At 44.5% G+C, this 19,948-nt stretch overlaps 3 protein-coding genes across 3 annotated transcripts in view; 1 reads left to right on the top strand and 2 right to left on the bottom strand.

The window, feature by feature from the left end:
* Nucleotides 1-4,953, top strand: part of LOC311488684 (insulin receptor substrate 1-B) — a 45,386-nt gene extending 40,433 nt beyond the window's left edge. Inside the window, exon 4 of the mRNA XM_084545521.1 lies at nucleotides 1,460-4,953. Within this exon, the coding sequence (XP_084401647.1) occupies nucleotides 1,460-1,467 (8 nt within the window). The 3' untranslated portion in view covers nucleotides 1,468-4,953. The remainder of the gene's footprint in view (nucleotides 1-1,459) is intronic.
* Nucleotides 4,954-10,309: 5,356 nt separating this feature from the next.
* Nucleotides 10,310-14,203, bottom strand: LOC311489716 (uncharacterized protein). Its single transcript, XM_084546928.1, has 3 exons — nucleotides 14,096-14,203; nucleotides 13,921-13,988; nucleotides 10,310-13,531 (listed from the first exon to the last, which is right to left on the bottom strand). The coding sequence occupies exons 1-3, from the start codon at nucleotides 14,182-14,184 to the stop codon at nucleotides 10,782-10,784; spliced, it is 2,907 nt and encodes a 968-aa protein (XP_084403054.1). The 5' UTR covers nucleotides 14,185-14,203; the 3' UTR covers nucleotides 10,310-10,781.
* A 351-nt stretch (nucleotides 14,204-14,554) lies between these two features.
* LOC311502230 (RING finger protein 227) lies at nucleotides 14,555-16,972 on the bottom strand. The gene is made up of 2 exons (XM_084564357.1): nucleotides 15,548-16,972; nucleotides 14,555-14,902 (listed from the first exon to the last, which is right to left on the bottom strand). Exons 1-2 carry the CDS (start codon nucleotides 16,020-16,022, stop codon nucleotides 14,844-14,846), a joined length of 534 nt encoding a protein of 177 aa, XP_084420483.1. The 5' UTR covers nucleotides 16,023-16,972; the 3' UTR covers nucleotides 14,555-14,843.
* Between the last annotated feature and the right edge of the window lie 2,976 nt (nucleotides 16,973-19,948).

Raw genomic sequence — 19,948 nt, 5'->3', positions numbered from 1 at the left:
ATCTTGAGAGTTAATTGCTTGTCGAAGTGTGTTAGTGGTGGCTAATAAAATGTGGCAGATCTATGTCAGGCCATATGATAACACGCAGTAATTGAGGCCTGTCACACTACATGGCGTTATAGTCGGCTAATGTGTTCTGCATCGTTTCATTCCACGTTTCGATTGGTTGGTTTGAGAATTTGCTCCCCAGTATTTTGACTCAAGTTCTCTCTGGACTGGAAAGCTCTAATGGCAGAATCGCATGAGGAATAAGATGTCACCCTTCTAAACTTGTCTTTCACAACGTGATCGACCAGCATAGTTGGACAGACACCATGTCTGTGTTGTGAAGCCATAAAATATTTACTACTTTGCTCCCGCACTAAATCATACTTTCGTGGAAACATCTCATAATGTTTGTCAGGAACTTTGTCATAGCTCCTAAAATTGTTGGATCTGTTGTAGCTCCTACTTCAGGGTAGGTACAAGAGAAACCTCGAGGGTTACATGTCTGTAGACACACTGGTACACTGGTTGCCGTGCAAATGACAGCGCTTCGTGTTATAAGATCAGGAGGAACTCTGGGAATTACTGAGGCTTTATATGCGATGGTCCCAGGGCAATAAATAGCCTGAGAGAAACACCAGAACTGTTTGGTCCGAAAGTACGATCTGGTACCACTATTTTGAATTCAGGACCAAGGATTTTACAGAGCTTCTCTCACAGCTGTCTGCTTAGTTTGCCAAAGAATTAAAGGGGGTTTGAAGCCTGAGATATGCCTGTCAGATTGCAATCTTTGGAAAGTTGCAAAACCAACCAGTGCTGCCCCCTGCCCCTTTTCTCTCAGTTAGCCAAAACCACTAATCACGCTAACCCCGTTCACTATTTCCAAAGACTTGACAGCATAAATCCGATGTCCGACGGAGAAATGGCTGTGTAACGTAACTTTAGCACCGTTTCAATTCTCGGCACCAAGTCTGCGTCCCCGCTAATCCTATACACTGCGCAGACAATGCCAGGAAAAGACGGCTGAAACGCAACCTTTTGAGTTATAGCAGCAGTGACATTTTAATACATGCTTGTGCGCTCACATGATGCGATGCGCTTAGAAACGTCACACGTGGCTCTGTTTTCCCCTCGTGCTGGCACACGCTCACGCAGACACTTGCCTGTAGCAATAGGTGTCCTCTCTTCCTCCCCCCTCTGCTGTTCACTTTATCACTTTACTCCTGTCTGAGTCTTTTTCCAGCCTGTTTAGCCGTAATGTATATTCTTGTTGTTTGTTTTAGGGTCACCCTGTTCCCGGGAAGATAAGCTGATACTGATATCTTGCATTACATTTTATAGTTAGCCCGATAAGAAAGAGTAGCTGTATGTACATGTCATAACATCTATTTCTTTTTCATATCTGTTATATTACTGTTTATCCTGTATCTCACCCGTTTCCCCTTTTTCTCTGTGTGTGTCTTTTGTCTTCCAGAGTGCTGATGTCAGTGCGCCGTCCTTGGGGAAACAATCTGGTACCACTCAGAGATCTTCAAGGCTCCGCCTGTTCCTTCTGTGACAGCCAATCACATCGAGGGAGCGGCCGGATCGGATGTGGGCCTGTAGCACTTTGACAGAGACTGATGGAAAACGTTTTTTTCCTTTTTCTTTCCTTTTTTTTTCCCGTTCGCTTTCATCTAGTTGGTTGTGGAAACCAACAGGGATGTGTGCCAAATGACATTCTTAAAAAGCTATGAGCTGCTCTCATTCCTTGAGTGAAAGCCAATCAGAGAAAGGTACAAAAATGGAGAATGGTGTTTTGTTTTGCTTTTCTTTTTGTCCTTTGTTTCTAATTGAAAAAATAACTAATCATAAGGAGTACAAAGGGGTCTGATGGGGGGAAAAATATAATTATATATATACATAGAATTATATCTGCTCAAAAAGTGCCTCATTTTCAGATTGTAGCCATTTTACAAACAACTGAAGCTTTGGGTTGTATTTTTTTGTGCTTGATTTGACGTAGTTAAGAAAAAAAAAAGGCAGAAAATAAAAAGTGGGAAGCACTGGTGTGAGCTTTTGCCACGTTCATGTCCTATAGGATGAAAGTTAGTGGTTGGAAAGTTTGCTGTGATGCGGGTGACCGTTACAGAGTTGGTTGTGTGAGAGCTGAAATACCGTGTATGGTCAAAATACATGGACGGTGTAGTCGTAAAGTTTGGGTTTATTTTCCTTGATGTGTGGCATCTATACTTAGCTGCACTATAGGCACTTATCTATAGAGCCACATCATTCACTTGCCATTTTATTAGGTACACCAGTGAACACATGCTAATTTAACAGGCTTTTTTCTAAATCTTAGCTTCATAAATGTTATGGTATTTAGTTTAAATTAACAGAGAGCTGTTGATTCGACTTTTCATTTTGGAGTTTGTGGTACTGTTGAACTGTGTAAGCAACACCTTTGTGTTTAATTAAATCCAGGTTAACTGCACTACAAACTACATCCTCCAAAATGATCATATAGTTGAATTGACACCTTTTGTACACATAAACTGAGCATTTTGACAGTGATGAAGGGTTATTTAGTGCAGGATTAGAATATTGGAAATATTAGCATGCATCCATTTTCTTGGTGTACCTAATGAACTGGCAAGTGAGTTTAAAGTTTCTTATTTACAAGTGAAAAACTTGTAGTCAATCCTACATGACATGAACGCAGCATTTTTGCTGACATTAATCATGATAATGGTACTAGCAACCTGCTAGCCTTCCTTTCTACTGTGAGAAATATTAGCATAGCTGCTATTAGCTTTCTGCTCGTTATTGTTCTTTAAAATCCTCCTTTTCTCTTTCTCTTGACTTTTTATCTCTCTGTTTACTTTCGTCATTCAATGAGCCATAAACGAAAGTATTGAACACACATGCTTGAGACAAAAGGCACTTGTAGCAGGGAATGCAGTAGCGTGTTAGCTAGCTAAAGCCAGGTAGATCAGATTAACGTATTAGCATCGTGCCAGGACGTAAATTCACCGTCCTGCTGACAACAGCTCAGGGTTATTCCCCTGATATAGAGCCAAGTGATCCCATTAGTGCTATTAGCTTCAGACACTTAATCCCCTTCATCTCAGGATGCTAAATAACATACGGTACACACAGCTGAGGACCCTATCAATAGCCATGCTAATGCTAGCTTTGTAGCGGTCAGCAACACACTGCTTTTAGCGCCTGAAAGGGGGTCAGTTCTCACTTCACTTCTGTCACTAACAAATAAATCAAACCGTTTATTTTTTCTCAGTTATTTTATACAATACCAAACATTTTAAGATTTTTTTTTTTTACACTTTTTCATTTTCTTCTGTCTCCTTTCTGTCTTTTGCGCTTACTCTAATCTTCGCTATGCATCAGCACTTAAGTGCCTGTCTGTCATATTTGTCTCTGCCCCATCTTAGCAGCTAGCACTAATACACTTGTCCTAGCAGAATATATCAAGACTATTTTTGTGTGTATTTTTTTTGTCTCTTGGCTGTACAGTTCTCGTAAAATGACTTTTCGTCTGTTTGTTCGGCGCGGCGACGATCTATCCGAGGGCTTGACTGACAGCAGTGGCCCTAATCGGAAGGTGTTACGGAGGACTTAATCGTTGCAGGGCCGCCAGTGCCAAAACAACAACAACAAAAAAAAACTGACTGAGTTGGTTCTCCTCTCTCCGACCTCACCTCAAGAAGCAACTTGTCTGGACGCTTTGTTTTGTTTTGAAATCGTAATCTTTTGTGTTCCCCCGTTGTTTTCTTTTGCGGCGGGAGGGAAAGAACTGTGACATATCCCGCCTCGCAGGCCGCTTTCTCCCAGAGATAAAGGTCATCGTGAAGACTTGCGTATGCTTTAACCTTGAATCTGCCTGTGACTCTGACCGGAGGATTAAAAACAAATGCATGAAGAGAAAAAAAAAACGGGCCACAATGAAAACCAACACAACCTGATGTCTCAAGAAGAAAAAAAAACAAAAAAAATAAAAAAACGTGTATCTGTGTAGCTGCAAATTGTGCTCATGTGTTTTTCTGCCTGCTTTTGGGAAGTTCATGAACTTTCGGGGAACAGATTGGGATCTGTGGTTTTCCTCTAAAAGTGGTCACTAATTCAGAAAACTATTCGAAGGAGACTCAACAGATGAATCCAAGACTTTCCAGCGGGCTCGCAGGCAAACACATGATGCTGCGTTGTTTCTAATGTGTTTTTGGAAATGTTCTCGTATTTTAACAGTTTTCAGCCAAATGCTTGAAGGTACTTGTAGTCTAGAAAGAAAGCGCACACACACGTTGCTTTCAGTCCTGACAAGCAGACGTCATTATCCTGCCATTTGGAGCCTCCCTCTTCAGACTCTGAGCGTCTCATGAACTTTTGAATGAACAGTTTTACTTTGTCAAACTGCCTGCAGTCTGGACATCTCTCCGTTGGCTGCCCGTGGCGAAGTATGGCCGCATATCTTGAATCAAGCTCCCTTGGGGAGCGGGGCTTCAGCAATTTCAAGTGACTGTATGATTTCATTCATTGCGTTGAATTGAATTTGTTCATAAAATGTGCAGGAAAATGCTGCTGCTGTTCTGTCTGTCCCTCCCGTTCTCCTGAGGGATGGCACCGAATGGGAATATTGTGAGATTTTCCATTGATGTAGAGAGTTTTACTTCTGTTGCTTGAGGAAAAAAAAAAAAAAAGTCTGACTAAAAAGAAAGAGGGGAAAAAAAAAAAGATTTGTGGTTTCTTTTGTTTCTCATGCTGGTTTTGAGTGATGTAATGAGGATAATTGTTAAGAAGTGGCAGGAAAAACAACAAAGCTTCTGAACTTGTGTGGGGGAGAGCGCGCGATCGTCTGCATGAAAGGCCACAGACGTCGGCCCCCCCACGCCCTCACACTCGCCATCTTGAGGCAGCGACCACGGCGCAGATGTCACACTGTAATGTGGAAAAGAAAACAGCCCGATCGCTATCTACAAAAGCCTCTCTAGCTGCCTTAGTCACATTCGCCACTCCCATTGATAAGATCATTTGCACTCCAGGTTGGCAGCCGGCCAGCGGAGTTAATCGCTTGTCTTACCGGGAATCTGACCAACATGGTGTTTGCTGTGTGAGCTCAAAGAGTTCCCCTCCGTCTTATTTGATACCACCCTCTCGCTCTGTGCTCGGTTTAATTAAATAAGCCCAGTTTCTTATTATAAATCAGTGCTTCTCTCTGTTCCCATTGTTGGCACGTACGCCGCTGCTTAGAAGTATTTGCACTTCTCAGAATTTTCAACGTTTCTGCGTAAAAATGACTCAAAACATCAGCGGATTTTCACACACAAGTCCTGACAGTAGACAAAGAGAACCCAGTCAAACAAATGAAACAGAAATATTATACTTGTTTATCCATTTACTATTTGTACATATCTGTGAGGTGCAAATGTCTGTGAACCCTTGTTTTCAGTATCTGCTGCGAAGCAATAAGAGCAACTATATGTTTCCAGTAACTGCTGATCAGTCGTCTACAGCGGCTTGAAGGACTTTTAGCTCATTCCTCAGCACAGAACCACTTAAGTTCTTAGATGTTGGTGAGTTTCCTCACATGAACTTGTTGCTTAGGATTAAGGTCTGGACTTTGACTTGGCCGTTTCAAAACATAACCATTCTTTTGTAGAACGAACAGTATTCCTGGGATTGCTGTTTCGCTGCAGGACCAAGTTTCTCTTAAGATCTACTGAGAGATGTCTTGACACTTTCTTTCATGAGTTATTGGTTCATCTATGATCGCAGGCCGTCCTGGCCCAGGTTGCCCAGGTTGCCCAGGTCGTCCGAAGGCTTTTTTGTGTAGGATCTTGTATCATCTTCCTCCACAGATGGCCAAGTGACCAAGCCGGGTGTGGCTGTGGGCCGACTGAGCCACCGCGGGGATTAATAGAAATGAGAACACACACACACACACAGGCCTGCACCTGCAGACGCTCTCACTTCCCTCATTCACTAAAAATAAGGTTAGAGCGGACAATAAAAAGCCGAGCTGCACCTGCATGACCGAAGAAGAGGCCCCCACGCCCACACCTGAGCGACGACCGAAACCTGCACTGCTTCTTCTCTGTCCCATTCATATCACGGCTCATGTTTCAGCAACTTTTGTTGACGTGCATGTTAAACCAAGTCAATCCCGAGGGGATTTAAAGCCCTACTTCAGATTAGTCGCTAGCTTCAGTCAGCATTCCTGACTCAGTGTCAGACTTTAACACCATTGACAGGAATGATGCTCATGATGGCTGCAATGAATGAACAAACATCATGAAAAAATAAACACTCTTCCTTGTGATGCACCCTGAGGCATAAAAAAAAACAGTAGGCTACAGTTGCTCTCACTCACATTTGCTTGAAATTTATTAACGTGGAAGAATTAAAAAAAGGCATCTGACGCATTCTCATACCCGTTAATGATTTTGGGGACGTATAAAACGAGACGGAAATGCAGAGCACTATCAGCTCTCGGATATGATGAGAATGGGCCCAGCTGCCATCTGGTTGTCGTGGCGACAGGCAGCGACAATGCCTGGCTCTGCCGCGGTGACACCATCTCCGGTCGAGAAAAGAGAGTGAAAGAGTGCGGAGGAGGGAGGCTGGACGGAGGCCAAGGCAAGAGGACACGGAGTTCACTCTCAGAGAGGTGCTCTGGCCGGAGGCCAACAGGTGGAACTGTTGTGTCTGAGTGGGCATCCTATCATCTCCTCATTGTGCGAGTGTGATACTGTGTCTTTGTGTTCCGGCTCGCTTACAGTTACACCTACATACACCCAGACGGCAGACACACAAATACACTCAACAACCCCTCTTGTTTAAACAGCGCAGGAACAGTTGTAGCGTCTCGTGTGAATTAATCAAACACAGTTTCCACAAGGACTTTGTCTCCTCAAAGCTCTTGATCATATCACATGATCTTTGTTTGCACATAAAGTTCCCAGAGTTGTCAGGTTGAAGGGCCACGCGTTAAAAGTTATTTAACTGGTCACAGAAATGTGAGCTGTTGGAGCTGATGAATATCATTGGCTGTGACTGGAGCCCAAGAGAAAGGTGGAAATACTGCTGTTTCCAAGGACAAGAATGTATTTGAACCTCAGTAAATGCTTTCATTGAGATGTGTTTAAGCTATTTTGAAGCTGTAGTTTTCTGCTTTAGATTAGATTTTAAGTTATTTAGTAGTTTATCTAAAAATCCTTCAGTGTTGTGCAGCAACTTTTGGCTTTAAACATGACCTGCACAATATTGACTGCAACTAGACAGTACTAGATCACATAGTGTCTCTGTACAATCAATATGAGTTGACATTAGACAGAGTAACTGAGCCTGGAGTGCATTGCATGAGATACAGAGAAACTTCCATTAAACGTGCAAAGATCATGTTTGTTTCAGATCCGTACATCTGCTGAGCAAACTGAAAACACTGAAACTCCTAAAGCTCCGAGGAAGTGGCGTGAATTTAACATCAGATGTATGACTTGGCCTCTTTGATGGGGGTTTAAAGTGCTATTTTTATTGTTTTACATCACTGGGTCCCTGGACCACGTACATTCTGTACCGCTGCACGTTGGCAACAATACAGGAAGTCTTCCTGTCTTTATGACTTCCTGCAAGGCGCAGGCCACAGGAAGTTCGCTGGATATAGGGCACGGATGTAGCTTTTGTTCCCATGGCAGATGTGGGAATGTTCATGTCGCTGTTATTCCGTGCCCTCAAATTGCTTCCTTCCCATCATTCACACCAGCTCAAGTATATAGCAGAAGTTTGGTGTCGGCCAAAAAACAGAAAGTGGATCTAAAGTTACACGGAGCGGCAGGCCAGAGTTTTCGTGTTATTTTTTTTAAAGGATTTTCCCCTTTAAATTAGTCAAACTAAACCACATAAATGAGCCAATAAAGCCCCTGAAGCTCCCGGCTTTCTTTCTTTTTCTCCCCTCAGACCTTCCATTCGGGCTTAAGGGCAAAGTTAATCGGCGTAGACTCAATAAAGTTGGTTTACACACACACACACACACACACACACACAGTCACGGTCAAACCGAGTGGCTCCGATGGCTGGGTCCGTCCACGGCATGCCATGTGAAGTCATCCAAGCCACAAATGCCACAGCCGACGCAACCGTTTTCTAATGTATTTCCAGCTCCCTCTTCCTCGCCGCCCCCTCTTTCACATAGTGTACTTAGCCAAACAAAAAGCCTTTCTCTGTCTTCGCCTCCCTCCCCTTCCTCCTCCTCCTCCTCCTCCTCCTACCTCCCCCCCCTTACCAACCAAACTCTCTCCATGTGAGAAAATGTTTGCCGTGATTATGGATTTGTCAGTGTTTCGGGATGCGCACGAAATTAGCCCTGTCACTTCGTGGCCCGTCGGTTGGTCTCGAGAGAAAGGGAGGTCGGGGGAGGTCGGGAAAAAAAAAAAAGAAAAAAGAAATGTGCCACATGGAGCGACTGAGGGAGGGAAAAACGAGGTGGAAGGAGGGAGGCGTATTAGGGGAGCCGCGGTGGCGGTGGGGATTGTGAGGGCCTCTGTGCTTTATTTTCCTTGAAAGCTCCCTGAAAACCACAGACACATGGTACAGAATTCCCCTCGCAGTAGGAGAGGGTGGGAGGGCCAGCTTTAGCAAGAGAACACCGCACAGTCTGCGATCAACACACTCGCACACACACGCACACACACGGGGGGACATAAGCGAGCATGCACGCTTGGAAAAGAAGGGATTGTGCGAAGCTGACACACAAAAGGCACGCACAAAACCGAAAGGGACCTTTGAAGAGGCCGGCGGGCCTACGCCTTGACATGCCAGCACAGGGAAACCTCATAACATCATATCACCTTAATTCCTCTCAGCTCTATGGGAAAGTGGACAGCCCTACTTTCCACGGGTATTGGCGGGCTGGTGGTGGTGGTGGTGGTAGTCGGGCTTGAATGAGGGGGGGCCCTAATCCAATGTACATTGTGTTTATATTTGACTGGCAGAACCCTTCAAAAAAAAAATATATATATATGTAAAAAAACAACCTCCCACCTTGTTCTCCTTGGGGCCCCTTCTAGCTCGTAGATCGGGGTCAAGCACAGAAGTCGTGTTTAGGTGGAGTTGGTAGACTGGGAAAAGGTGAAGGGCCACGTGGTGTGAATGGACCTGCGAGGAGCCGCGGCTCAAACCCAGTGCCCCTGAATTCGAACAAACTTTTTGGCTTAAAAACGGCCAAAATCCCTAACAACGGTTCAGCAAGTTTAACGTGTTTTGTAAATGCATTTGTCTTTAGAGTTGTGCAGCACGTGGGGTGATAAACTGGACGAGTCATGACATCTAGTGGAACGTCTGAGAATCTCCCGCTGTGAAGCGCAGCTCGGGGGCTTTTGCTGCGAGACCCACGGCGCGTTCGAGGCTCTGACAAGACGGATGAGACGATCCCGAGCGCGGCCTTGTGATTGCAGCCAGCAAACAAAGCCATTAGGGTCTGATTTCACTTTATGGCTTAAATCAAGAGAAACAAACCACATAACGACTTCCTCAATTACACTGTGTATACCTATCAATGGCTTGGCAGGCTGAGGGGGGGAAGACTTTCTCATGAAAAAGGGAAGTTTTTTTCCGTTTCGTGTCGACCAGCGTGTTGAAAATCTGCTCGTGAGCTCGAAAGAGGAGATGGAAAATCTGTGTCAGCACGCTCAACAGGCATGTCTGCATGGGAATGAGGACACAAGGAATGGGAATACAATCACATTTATAAAAAGCCTGCAGGATGACCTTGCTTCTTCCTCTTCTTTTTCCTTTTTTCCCCCTCCTCATGCTTGACTTTATGCAAATCGCTAGCTAAAACGAGCCAAGTGTTACACTCACTTGACCTCTGCCTTCCACTCACCGTGCGGTTTCTCCCCAGCACAGACCCAGAGGTCAGAGCTGGAGGACGTCATTTAGAAGAAGCGCCGCGTAACCGGCCGTAATTTGCAGCACATTTACTCACCGTTAATTCCCAGAAATGCAGTCGGACGCTTGTTGTGCCAGGTGACTGGCTTTTTTTTTTTACACCAATCTGAATAAAACAATACCAGAAAGCTGAGCCAGTACCGGGAAAACACATTTCAGCCAAGTCATTCGCTTTCTAGAAGAGTAATTATGGAAATAGCTAATGGTTATTTTCATTATTCATTCAAGTCATTAGCAGAAAATGTGTTTCATTTCATTAAAAATAAAGATCCACTGTCACTGATTCTTTCTTTTTGGAGCAAAAAAAAAGCTCATCTGGACAAGAGGTTGCAACTCAGCGTGTCAGCTCTGCAATAATGCACATTGTAAAGCTTAAAATGTTTAATATTTTATTACGTTTCTGTATTTTTGAAGTGGTTTATTAAGGATTTAATTTGTCTTGCATTGCATTCACACAGATCTGTGCCCAGTAACAGTTTTTGCCTGGCTTGAATCCATCACATAGCCGAGTGTGCTTGTTAGAAGTGTGGGTCTGGGCGACGAACAATGAGTCAATATTGTAGAATCAAAGTGAGTTCAATAGCCCCTCTAGACTTTAACCACTCTTTAACGCATTGTACCTTTTTTTCAAAAAAAATAAAAAATTTGCATAAAAGCAGAAGTGTGAAAACCGTTTTGCTCATTTGATGCCCGCATACCAGGCTTTTATTCGCTCGAGGCCTGTTGCCAGGCGACCAGTGGACAAGTTAATGGTGCCAACACTTTGAGACAGCTTTGGATAAAACTCCAAACAGGCCTGTGATTGTTTAGACAAGAACAAAACTACGAGTACTTTCTCCAGCTTTTATTGGAACGTTTCAGCTCGTGTCTGCGGTTCTATCCGGGTGAGGCCGCTTCAGCGACTTGAAGGAGACGTTCCCCGCCGATATCCGCAGGTACTCCAGCTCCAACAGGTCTTCTCCAGCGCCCTGACCTCCTGTGACACTTGATAAAGCGTCGGACGCGTTGAAAGCTCCGCTTCCTTCGTTGTCTAGGAATAAATCTGATGTTTTCATTTCATCGTCTTCGCTTTTCCTCAGCCTGTCCTCCTTGACCCCACTGAAGTCTCCTTCAAGACTTGTGTTTTCCACACGGTGTGCACCGTCATCAGGGTTTAAGGTCCAGTTATCAAGGCTTCCGTTTATCTTGGTTGTGGCAGTCCTGTTTGGGAAATAAACCTCATCAGCTGACGTGACCTGCGTCTGGTTTGCAGCTCCGACGCCGCTGAACGAAGCACTTCCCAGAATGTCAGAGTATGTGACGGCTTGAACTCTGGCCGGGCGCTTGGGCAACCTGACGATGGCTGCGTTTCCGGTGCCGTCGCCTGGGGTGGACCCGCTGAGGTTTTTGGCGCCGGCGTGATTTGCCTTCACTCGTCTTCCTTTCACCGTGCCGCCGATGGAAGAGCTGAGCAAGGTCGCCTTCGCTGCAGGCAATTTTCTAGTTGTTCCGGGCTCAGATGTTGGTGCAGCTTTGGGGCTTCCTGCTGATCTGAGACGAGCTGAGGAGAGTATTCCTGGACTCCTCTGCGAATATTTCCACTGTTTTTTGTTGTGAGCATGTGCAGTTCTGTTGTTGGCGTGCAGAAATCCATAAAAGGTGTAGTCAGGTGTGAATGTAGTGAGCTGTGGAGATCTTCCTGCAGTCTTTAGGGGAGGTTGAAGGTCTTCGCTGCTTGCCTCACTTTGACTCGCTGCTGATGAATCCTTGCTCTCTGGCTTTGTTTCACCTGCTCGATCGTTCAGTGTGTGAATTCTTCTCGGTTGCCAGGTCTGCGCGCTCCTGAGTTCAACGCCTTGCTGGAGTGCAGCAGACGTGTCTGGCTCTGAAGTTTTGGCTCCCTCAAGTGGTCGAGTGTTAAATCCTTTCAGGCCATAAATTCTTTTGTAGGCCGTGAGAGGTTTTTGTTTGAGGTTTCTGCTCGTACCTGCGTCACGTTCGGGCAGCTTGAGGCCAGATGTGAAGGGTCCGGGAGTGGAAACAGTTGTGATTTGGTTTCCAGGAGGAGGCGAGGCATAAACTTTGGGTGTCCTCTCACGATCTGCTGGTGCTGCAGCCGCTGTAGGTGCTCCTCTACGGCCAAAGCTATACTTTGGCGTCAAAGACGGGAACCGGTTTGCAATTTTAAACGTATAGTCCCTTCCTTTATCAAACCTGTATCGCGGAGAGCTCTGTTTAGAACCCGACGGCTCCTTCGCAGCTTGCCACGGGGGATTTTTAAACCCCCTGAGGCCGTAGATGCTTTTTGTTGATCGTCCTTGTTTGGCGTCTTGCATTGACCTCCTCGTAGTCGTATTAACTCGACCTCCCGGGACAGATTTCTCGCTGCGTGAGGCGTCCCAGGAATGAGGCGTAGGCACGAAACTTTGCACGTCCTTGCTTTTTGCCGTAACAGGGCGCAGAGACAGTCGAGTGGGAGGCTGTGTTGTGGCGTGCAGGGGGGGAAATAAGCTCGTGATGGGTTGATATTTGGTGAAGCTGTCTGTCTGGCCAACATACCGGGGAACACTGGCGTCACGATACAGTATGTTATCTCGCTGGCTAGACTCTTCTCTGGGTTGAAAAGTGAATCTGCTGTAAACTTGTACACCAGCAGCAATTTGTGACACTGTGGCCGCGTTGCTCACCCTTAATCCTCGTCCATTACCTGTCGCTGCATTCACCGATGTCTGGGAGTCCTTGAAGAGATACGACTGGGCCTTTTTATGTCCTAGCGTCTCCCCGCTGCCCTCCGTGATGGATGATCTCAGCTTTTCGGGCCATGGGTTTCTTTTAATAACGGGGGCCTCCGAGCTCTTGCTGATTGATGTCTCACGAGGGGCGAGACGACTTGAGACGCTGGGAAATTTGCTTGATTGAATCCCGCTTGATGTACTCCATGCCGGGACTGCCGGAAGAACATTTGTCTCATCGTGGGCGCCGTAATGGCCTCTCTGAGCAGGCGGACTCCAGCGTGCACTGTTCTGAGATGGGAAAAGTGAAGAATAAAAATACTTCCCAACAGTGGATTTATCTTCATCTGCTACTGGAGAGTCCATGCGAGGAGCTTTTCCTTCATTCTTAGTATATTCATGATCCCAAATTCGTGACAAGCTTTGATGAAGCGGGCTCCCCGCTTCTTTTGGAGATGATTTTCTAAAAATCCCCGAGTACGAACTGTAATAATTCCCAGTTTGGGCTAAATTCTGGTCATTCCCTTTAGACTGCCAAGCTCCTCCTTGCTGGGGTTGACCTGCGAAAGTGCCTCTCGTTGGCTTCTCCCCGCCCACACCGTGACCTTTCCACTCTTTGGTTACTCTCCCTTGATACTCTCTGTTATCCGGGCCTCTTTGATTGGAGCTAAAGCTTCCTTGTGTAAACAGAACAGGGTTTGATGGATAGTCAATGACTGACGGTTTTTCCCTAAAATTCCCACTCATCTCAGTTTCACTATCAGTTCCAGCGCGGAGTTGAGTTTCTATTGACAGTGGAGCGACAGGGGAGGGACGATGGCGGCTGTATGGGGTATACAGTCGTCTCAGGAGACTGTCCTCGGCTCCGTTTTGTTCTTTAGTTACCATGGAACTGGCTGCATTTGAAACAGAAAAATAAAGAGGGTGATTCATTTTGATTACCCAGGCAAAGTAACTCACTCTGGCTTTAGAAACACCATGACAAATCTGGCTGTTTTTATATTCATACTGCTTCATAAAACTGAGATTAATTTCACAACTTCACACTGAAGCTCTTGTACCACATTGCAGCCACTCTCAGCAACATAAAACCTTATCTAAACTGCACGGAGAAAATGTTGCTTCCTAAACAATCATCTGCAGCCTTGTTTAAACAAATCACCATCAAAAAACCAATCAGCCCACTCACGCCTCGTGACATTTTTCAGACAGCCATTGAGACAAGCATTAGCACGCTCTGCACTTTCAGCATTGTCCCGGCATACACTGTCCTGCTCGCGCTCACCTCTTGCGCCATCTGGGTACGTGATAAACGACACGACGGCTGCACAGGTCAGCGCGAAGACGTGGAGTCTGCAGAGGGAAAGATCACATGGACCCAGGAGTGGCCTTTAAACACTTGGGAATTGACGTTTTGGACCTCCGCGTGCATAGAGCTCAAAGTATTTAGCATTATTTACCTCGAGTAGAGAGCAAAATTGCCAAACATGATTGACATCTTCCACCCTGGTATGTGTGATTGGCAGTCCTTGGATTTTACCTGGGTCATGTAGGGGCCTTGCTGCTCTGCTGCTAATGCTGCTGCTGCTGCTGCTGCTGCTTGAGAGTCTAATTGGAGGCAATGCTGATCACCTGGCCTCAGGTTAGCTACTTCCTGGAGCGATGTGTGCAGGTTGTTTCTTCATTTCATGCACAACACTTTTTTGATTTCCTTTTTCTTTTAATACCGGGACACGTTTGCCTCCTTGAATTTTACCGAAAGCTGCTTTTATGTGTGTCATTTTAAGTTTAAATATCCAACCATGCGGGCCAGACTGAACCCCACAGTTTACATTTTTTATAATGCACGCCCTGTGAGTCACCCTCCCAGACTCCCATCCAAAACCCAAGCAAAGCTTCAGAGTAGTAACAGAAGTCATTTATTTTTCATTAAATATGAGACAAATATATAAAAATAAATACATTCATGAAAAGAATAAATAAAAAAAAAAATTGTGCATCATTATGCTTGAGCAAAACAATTATTTTCCTCTTTTTGTTTCTTTAATACAGCGCAGCAGAGGTGTAGTGGTCATCATTTAGGCAGAGTTGAATCCTCGAGTCCCCCGTGCGTCCACGAGTCAGCAAGGTTTCATCGTCACAAAGTCTGTGTTAAGAACCATTGATTACTAGTGCTTTATCACATTATCCAGGGTGTCTGGGTGCCGCTCAGAACATGTAGCAGGACATCAAGGCCAGATTCCTCAAGTCGTCGTCGGTCATGCAGTCTGCAGAGAGAAAAAAAGAGGGGCTCATTAGTTTCGTGTGAAGTTGGGTTCTTATTTTGGACACTGAGATAGTTTGATTTAAGCTGAGTAAAGTCTGCTGCTTGTCAGGGAGTCTGGCAAAACTTGTTGCCAGTTTTTTGTCAGGAAAAACTGTCAATAAGGGGATTTATGAGACAATTGTGCAAAGCTTTAAGGTATTTCTTATTGCTTAGGTTCTTTCATATTACGCAATAAAGGCAGTCCATCAATCTCACATGTATCTATTCAAGTTTTCAAAGATGCTTGGGAAGACCTGCCAATAGAAATACCTTGAGGACTGAGTCCATTTCAAAGGCAGTTCATTCGTTTAGTGTTTCTTTCTCTTTATGGTTGGTACTTTGTATGAAGTGAATCATTTTGAGGCATCCTCACTTTACTTTTAGTGCCTAAAACGTATAAAGTACTGTACATGATGGACGGGTTTGTGTTGTTAAAGTGTGATATTTTAGTCTATTAAAACATCTGGATATTTACAGCACATTCTGTCAACTGTATAGCCCCAAATTTAAGCAGAAAACACCAATCTGTTCACCCTCTCATATTATTTATAGAGTAAACACAATGTCAGCTTGTTAAACTAGTAATGAACCACTTCAGTTTACTTACTTCTTCCTCTTTGCCGTGCGCTCTTGCCGCTTATCTTTTTCCAAACTTTTCTCAGGGACTGACGGAGTCTCCCACCACTGAGGTCATCGGTTGAGCCACTCTCTTGGGCTGGAGTCTCGGGAAGCGTCGCTTCCTCGTCCTCCTCCTCCTCCTCCTCCTCTGGAACCTGATCGTCCTCCTCCGGGTCCTCCTCTTGTTCGAGGACTCCCGCGGCCATCAGCCGCTCCAGGGCGCGCTCATCCACCCTCAGCTCGGCTCTAATCTTCCCCTCACCGGAGATGGACGTGGTGTGTCGGCACAGCGGGCAGGCGATGAATCTGCCCGCTTCCACGTGCGTCTCGCCGGATCCGTGGGGTCGGGAGAGAGCCGTGAGGCAGCTCTCACAGAAGCTGTGCTTGCAGTGAAGCTCCCGGGGACACCTCCGACCTGCGTTATAGGTCCGGTAACAAATCCCGCACTCAAGCTCCGAATACATGCCGATGCTCGTTGAGGGCTGTCTGGTAGTCGTTGGCTGTTCGGGGTTTGAATGAAGTGAGAGCTGAGCGGTTGGGATTTATAAACTCCGGGACAGGACGGGACGTGCGATAGGAGGGACTCTGCAACCTGCCAACAGATCAGAGCCAAATAAACACAGCCTATGAGTCATCCACTGGAAATACACGTGATGTAGTGAAACCAAGGGACCGTCACATATGACGTAACCCAACACACAGCTGCACACACCCACAACTTGTGTATCACCGAGTTTATCCACTTGTGGGCCACAAGTGGATAAACTCGGTGATACATCCGTGTTGACATCCGCCCACAATGAGCGACCCTGAGTATAAAGAAAATGACAAACTGATTGATGATTAAACGTAACAAAACACTTGTACTGTTTGGTCACTAAATGTAAGAAAACAGCTGTATTGATTATCACTAACTGGAACAAAACAGCTGGACTGATTGATTTCTAAATGTAACAAAACAGCTGTATTGATTGTCACTAAATGTAACAAAACAGCTGGATTGATTGATTACTAAATGTAACAAAACAGCTGGATTGATTGATTACTAAATGTAACAAAACAGCTGTATTGATTGTCACTAAATGTAACAAAACAGCTGGATTGATTGATTACTAAATGTAACAAAACAGCTGTATTGATTGATTACTAAATGTAACAAAACAGCTGGATTGATTGATCACTAAATGTAACAAAACAGCTGGATTGATTGATCACTAAATGTAACAAAACAGCTGGATTGATTGATTTCTAAATGTAACAAAAGAGCTGAATTGATTATCACTAAATGTAACAAAACATCTGGATTGATTGATCATGAAAAGTAACTGAACATCTATGTTGACTGACTGCTGAATGTTAGATTGGGATAAAGACTTTAAAACTTTTTATTCAAAGTTCAGTGAAAAGAGTTTTAAGTGTCACAATGTAAAGATTCCACTGTTTGAATCCACTTTAGCTTGTCTCATACGACCTCTTCACCCTTTATAAACAGTCTGGGTGTGTGGGTGACGCAAGCCTTTCCGTCCTCATGGTAATCCTTACACATCCCTCCTCCTATCAGCAGCCCCAGCAAGAACTCCTTTCATGGCGATATCCGCTGGAAACCTGGCCAACAATCACAAACTCACAAGTGCTCCCGCCTTCCTCTCTACTTTGTGAGACTTGCTCTGACTTTTGTTAATTATTTTTTTAGGCCTTCCTGCTTTTGCCTATTGCACTGAATTTACTGTAAGAGATTTCAATAATGTAAAACAGGCATTTCAGCCTGAATGACATGAGATAAAAGTTTTCCCAAAAGTGACAGGAACACCCAGAAGAACACATTTCCTGTGGAATATTTGAGCTGCAGATAACTTTTGAAGTAAACATTTTTGAGGTTACAGTGGGAACAATCGTTCATTCTGTAAATCCGGCCTCTGTGAAGGTTTGCTTTAGCTCTGAGCTCAGTTTAATTCATTCGCTTGGATTAATTTAAAAGCGTATGTGTGACATACTGAACTGTTAGCAATCTCAACTAAGAAATTTGATATTGTGTTTTAACTTTATCCATCATTTTAGTACAGTATAGTCCCAGTGTTCATAGCTGAGTAATGTGTTACATGTGAGTTATTTACTAGATTATTTTTGTGACCTTTGGCTAAAGAGAATATGTTAATGAGGACTTTATCTGCCGGCAATAAGCTTTGTACCTTCCCAGAAGGTATTCTCATAAAGTAGGATCAAAACAGCTGTATACAGGTTTAAGAAAAAACACATGCTTAAAAAAAGATTCACTACTCGTATTCAATCATTTTCTTTGTTGACTTATTCTTATTTCTTATTTATTTATTAGTTTATTTTGTTAACAGCAACAAGGACAAAATACGGTCTGCGCTTATAATTGGTTTTCTGTTGCCACTCAAAGCCCACTTCAGGTTCAGCGTCTTCCCCAAGGACACATCAGAGTGTGGAAGGGCCGGGGATCGAATCTACATCTGCCACCTATAAAACTCTAAACTCTAAAACCGATCTCAGTACATCTCGGGCCGTACACATGCAGACAGTGCTTCTCCTAATGTGACAAGCTACAAACTTGAAAAAAAAAAATAAATTAGCGAAAGTTAAAATACCTCAATTTAAGAAATTCCAGCTTCCAAGTTTTAGGTAAAGGTATGTAAGTATGATCAGCAAAACACACTTAATGTGTGAACATATTTGAGGAAGCAGCTAAAGTAGACTTCTTTTTTAAACTTCTTTTATAGTATTTGGATCCACTTAATAATTCCTCCTAAACTTTCGTCCTACTGTTCTATTCCCGCTACTGCTGTGTCACTGTACATTTCCCAGCAGCGGTATCAGTAAAGACTTGTCAAAGGTCATCTGTAGAGCAGCAGAGGAAGCTGTGCGATGACTGTACAGTATAGGATTACACCCCCATTACGTTATGTGAATGTTTTTCACTTCTTTAACTCCAATAGTCATGGGAAGTTTTTGATATTGAATTAAACTTAATAAGTTTTCTAAACTTCAAGTAATCCATTGTCTTGACTCCTTGTGAGCTTTGTCTGTGTGGTCAATCTTAAATTGAAAAAAGCAATGGGGGCAGAGGAAGGGTGATAATTTGAATACTGGGAAATGCAGATATATTTTAATTAGAAAGAACTATTACTATAAAATGGCCATACCAGTGAAAGAAAGCTTTACAAAAGGGTAGAGGATTAAACCACGGTATTACAATGTCAACAAACATATGGAAAACATCTGCACCTGGCAAGAAGTTGCTGCCCTTCTGTCCATGTCAGAGATCATTGCCAGTGGTGCAGAACCCAACATTGTTGACTTCAACGACATGAGTGCAGTGACTTTCCCCCATCCCTCTTCCAGGAAGATGACAGTATGAGAACTGGTACCAAGGCAAACCTAGTAAAGACTCTGAAAGAGGAGACCAAAGTGAACAGCATCGCTAATCTGCTTCAAGATGGCGAGAAGACAGCGGTAGTAGTTGATGCTATGTGTGCCATGCGACACTGGTCTTTTCAAAAAGGTTTGTAACCATTGCTGAGCGATACAGAAGCCTGCTGCTCAGATCATGCACTTCTGTTGTGACAGGAACAGTGGACCCAGCCTTAAATCAGCTGAGCAGGAAAGGAGATATGCCCGATCAATACCAGCCAAAGTGTATGAAGTCAGTGAGCAGTACGCAGCTCCAGACCCAAAGGAGCCAAAGCAAACCTTCTGAGCTTCCCCTGTGACAAACGGTGAGAGAATGAGCAACTGGAGCCCGTTCTTGGCACAACTCATCCTTACCTGGGTGGTGGTTTCAAAGAAGAGACAGAGAGTGCGGTGACACTGACGTCACTGCCGTGTGTCTGTTCTATGGTGAAACACACCTTAGTGATCTAACAGAGATGTGATTCTGGACACACCTGCACTTGAAGAATTTGGTGAGAGCCCAACCAATGCCATAACAGATGACCTCCTTCCCAGATCACATTGAGGATTCTGATCTGGGCAAACTGAGAAAATACAAGTTCCTGAACAACAAATCGACACTCTTAAAGCTACTACCCCCAACAGAGGACACATTTTTCCTGCACTTGAAAAGGGGCTGCTCTTGCGACAATTTTTGACAAGAGTGCACACACGGCCAAGCCAGAAACTCCCTCATGCAAAGAACTGGGATGGTCTGTGGATTATGTAAAAGCAATTCCCGTCCCATCTGCAAAGCCAGCCTGGCCTGTGTCGATGAAAGAGACAATCCCATGTGGATGTGCCAAAAGCTGCCGTTGCCAGGGACTCGCAACCAAATACAGCAGGTAAAACACATTGGAGTTCGGTGACAGCTGTATCTGTATCTCTGCCCGACAGTTAAACAGTAAACTAGATGGTAGTACTAAAACCTGTTGTACCT

Source organism: Chelon labrosus (assembly GCF_963514085.1).
Source record: "Chelon labrosus genome assembly, chromosome: 1".
Taxonomy (NCBI): domain Eukaryota; kingdom Metazoa; phylum Chordata; class Actinopteri; order Mugiliformes; family Mugilidae; genus Chelon; species Chelon labrosus.
Note: the sequence above shows the minus strand (reverse complement) of the source record. Positions and strands in the feature narration are given on the sequence as shown.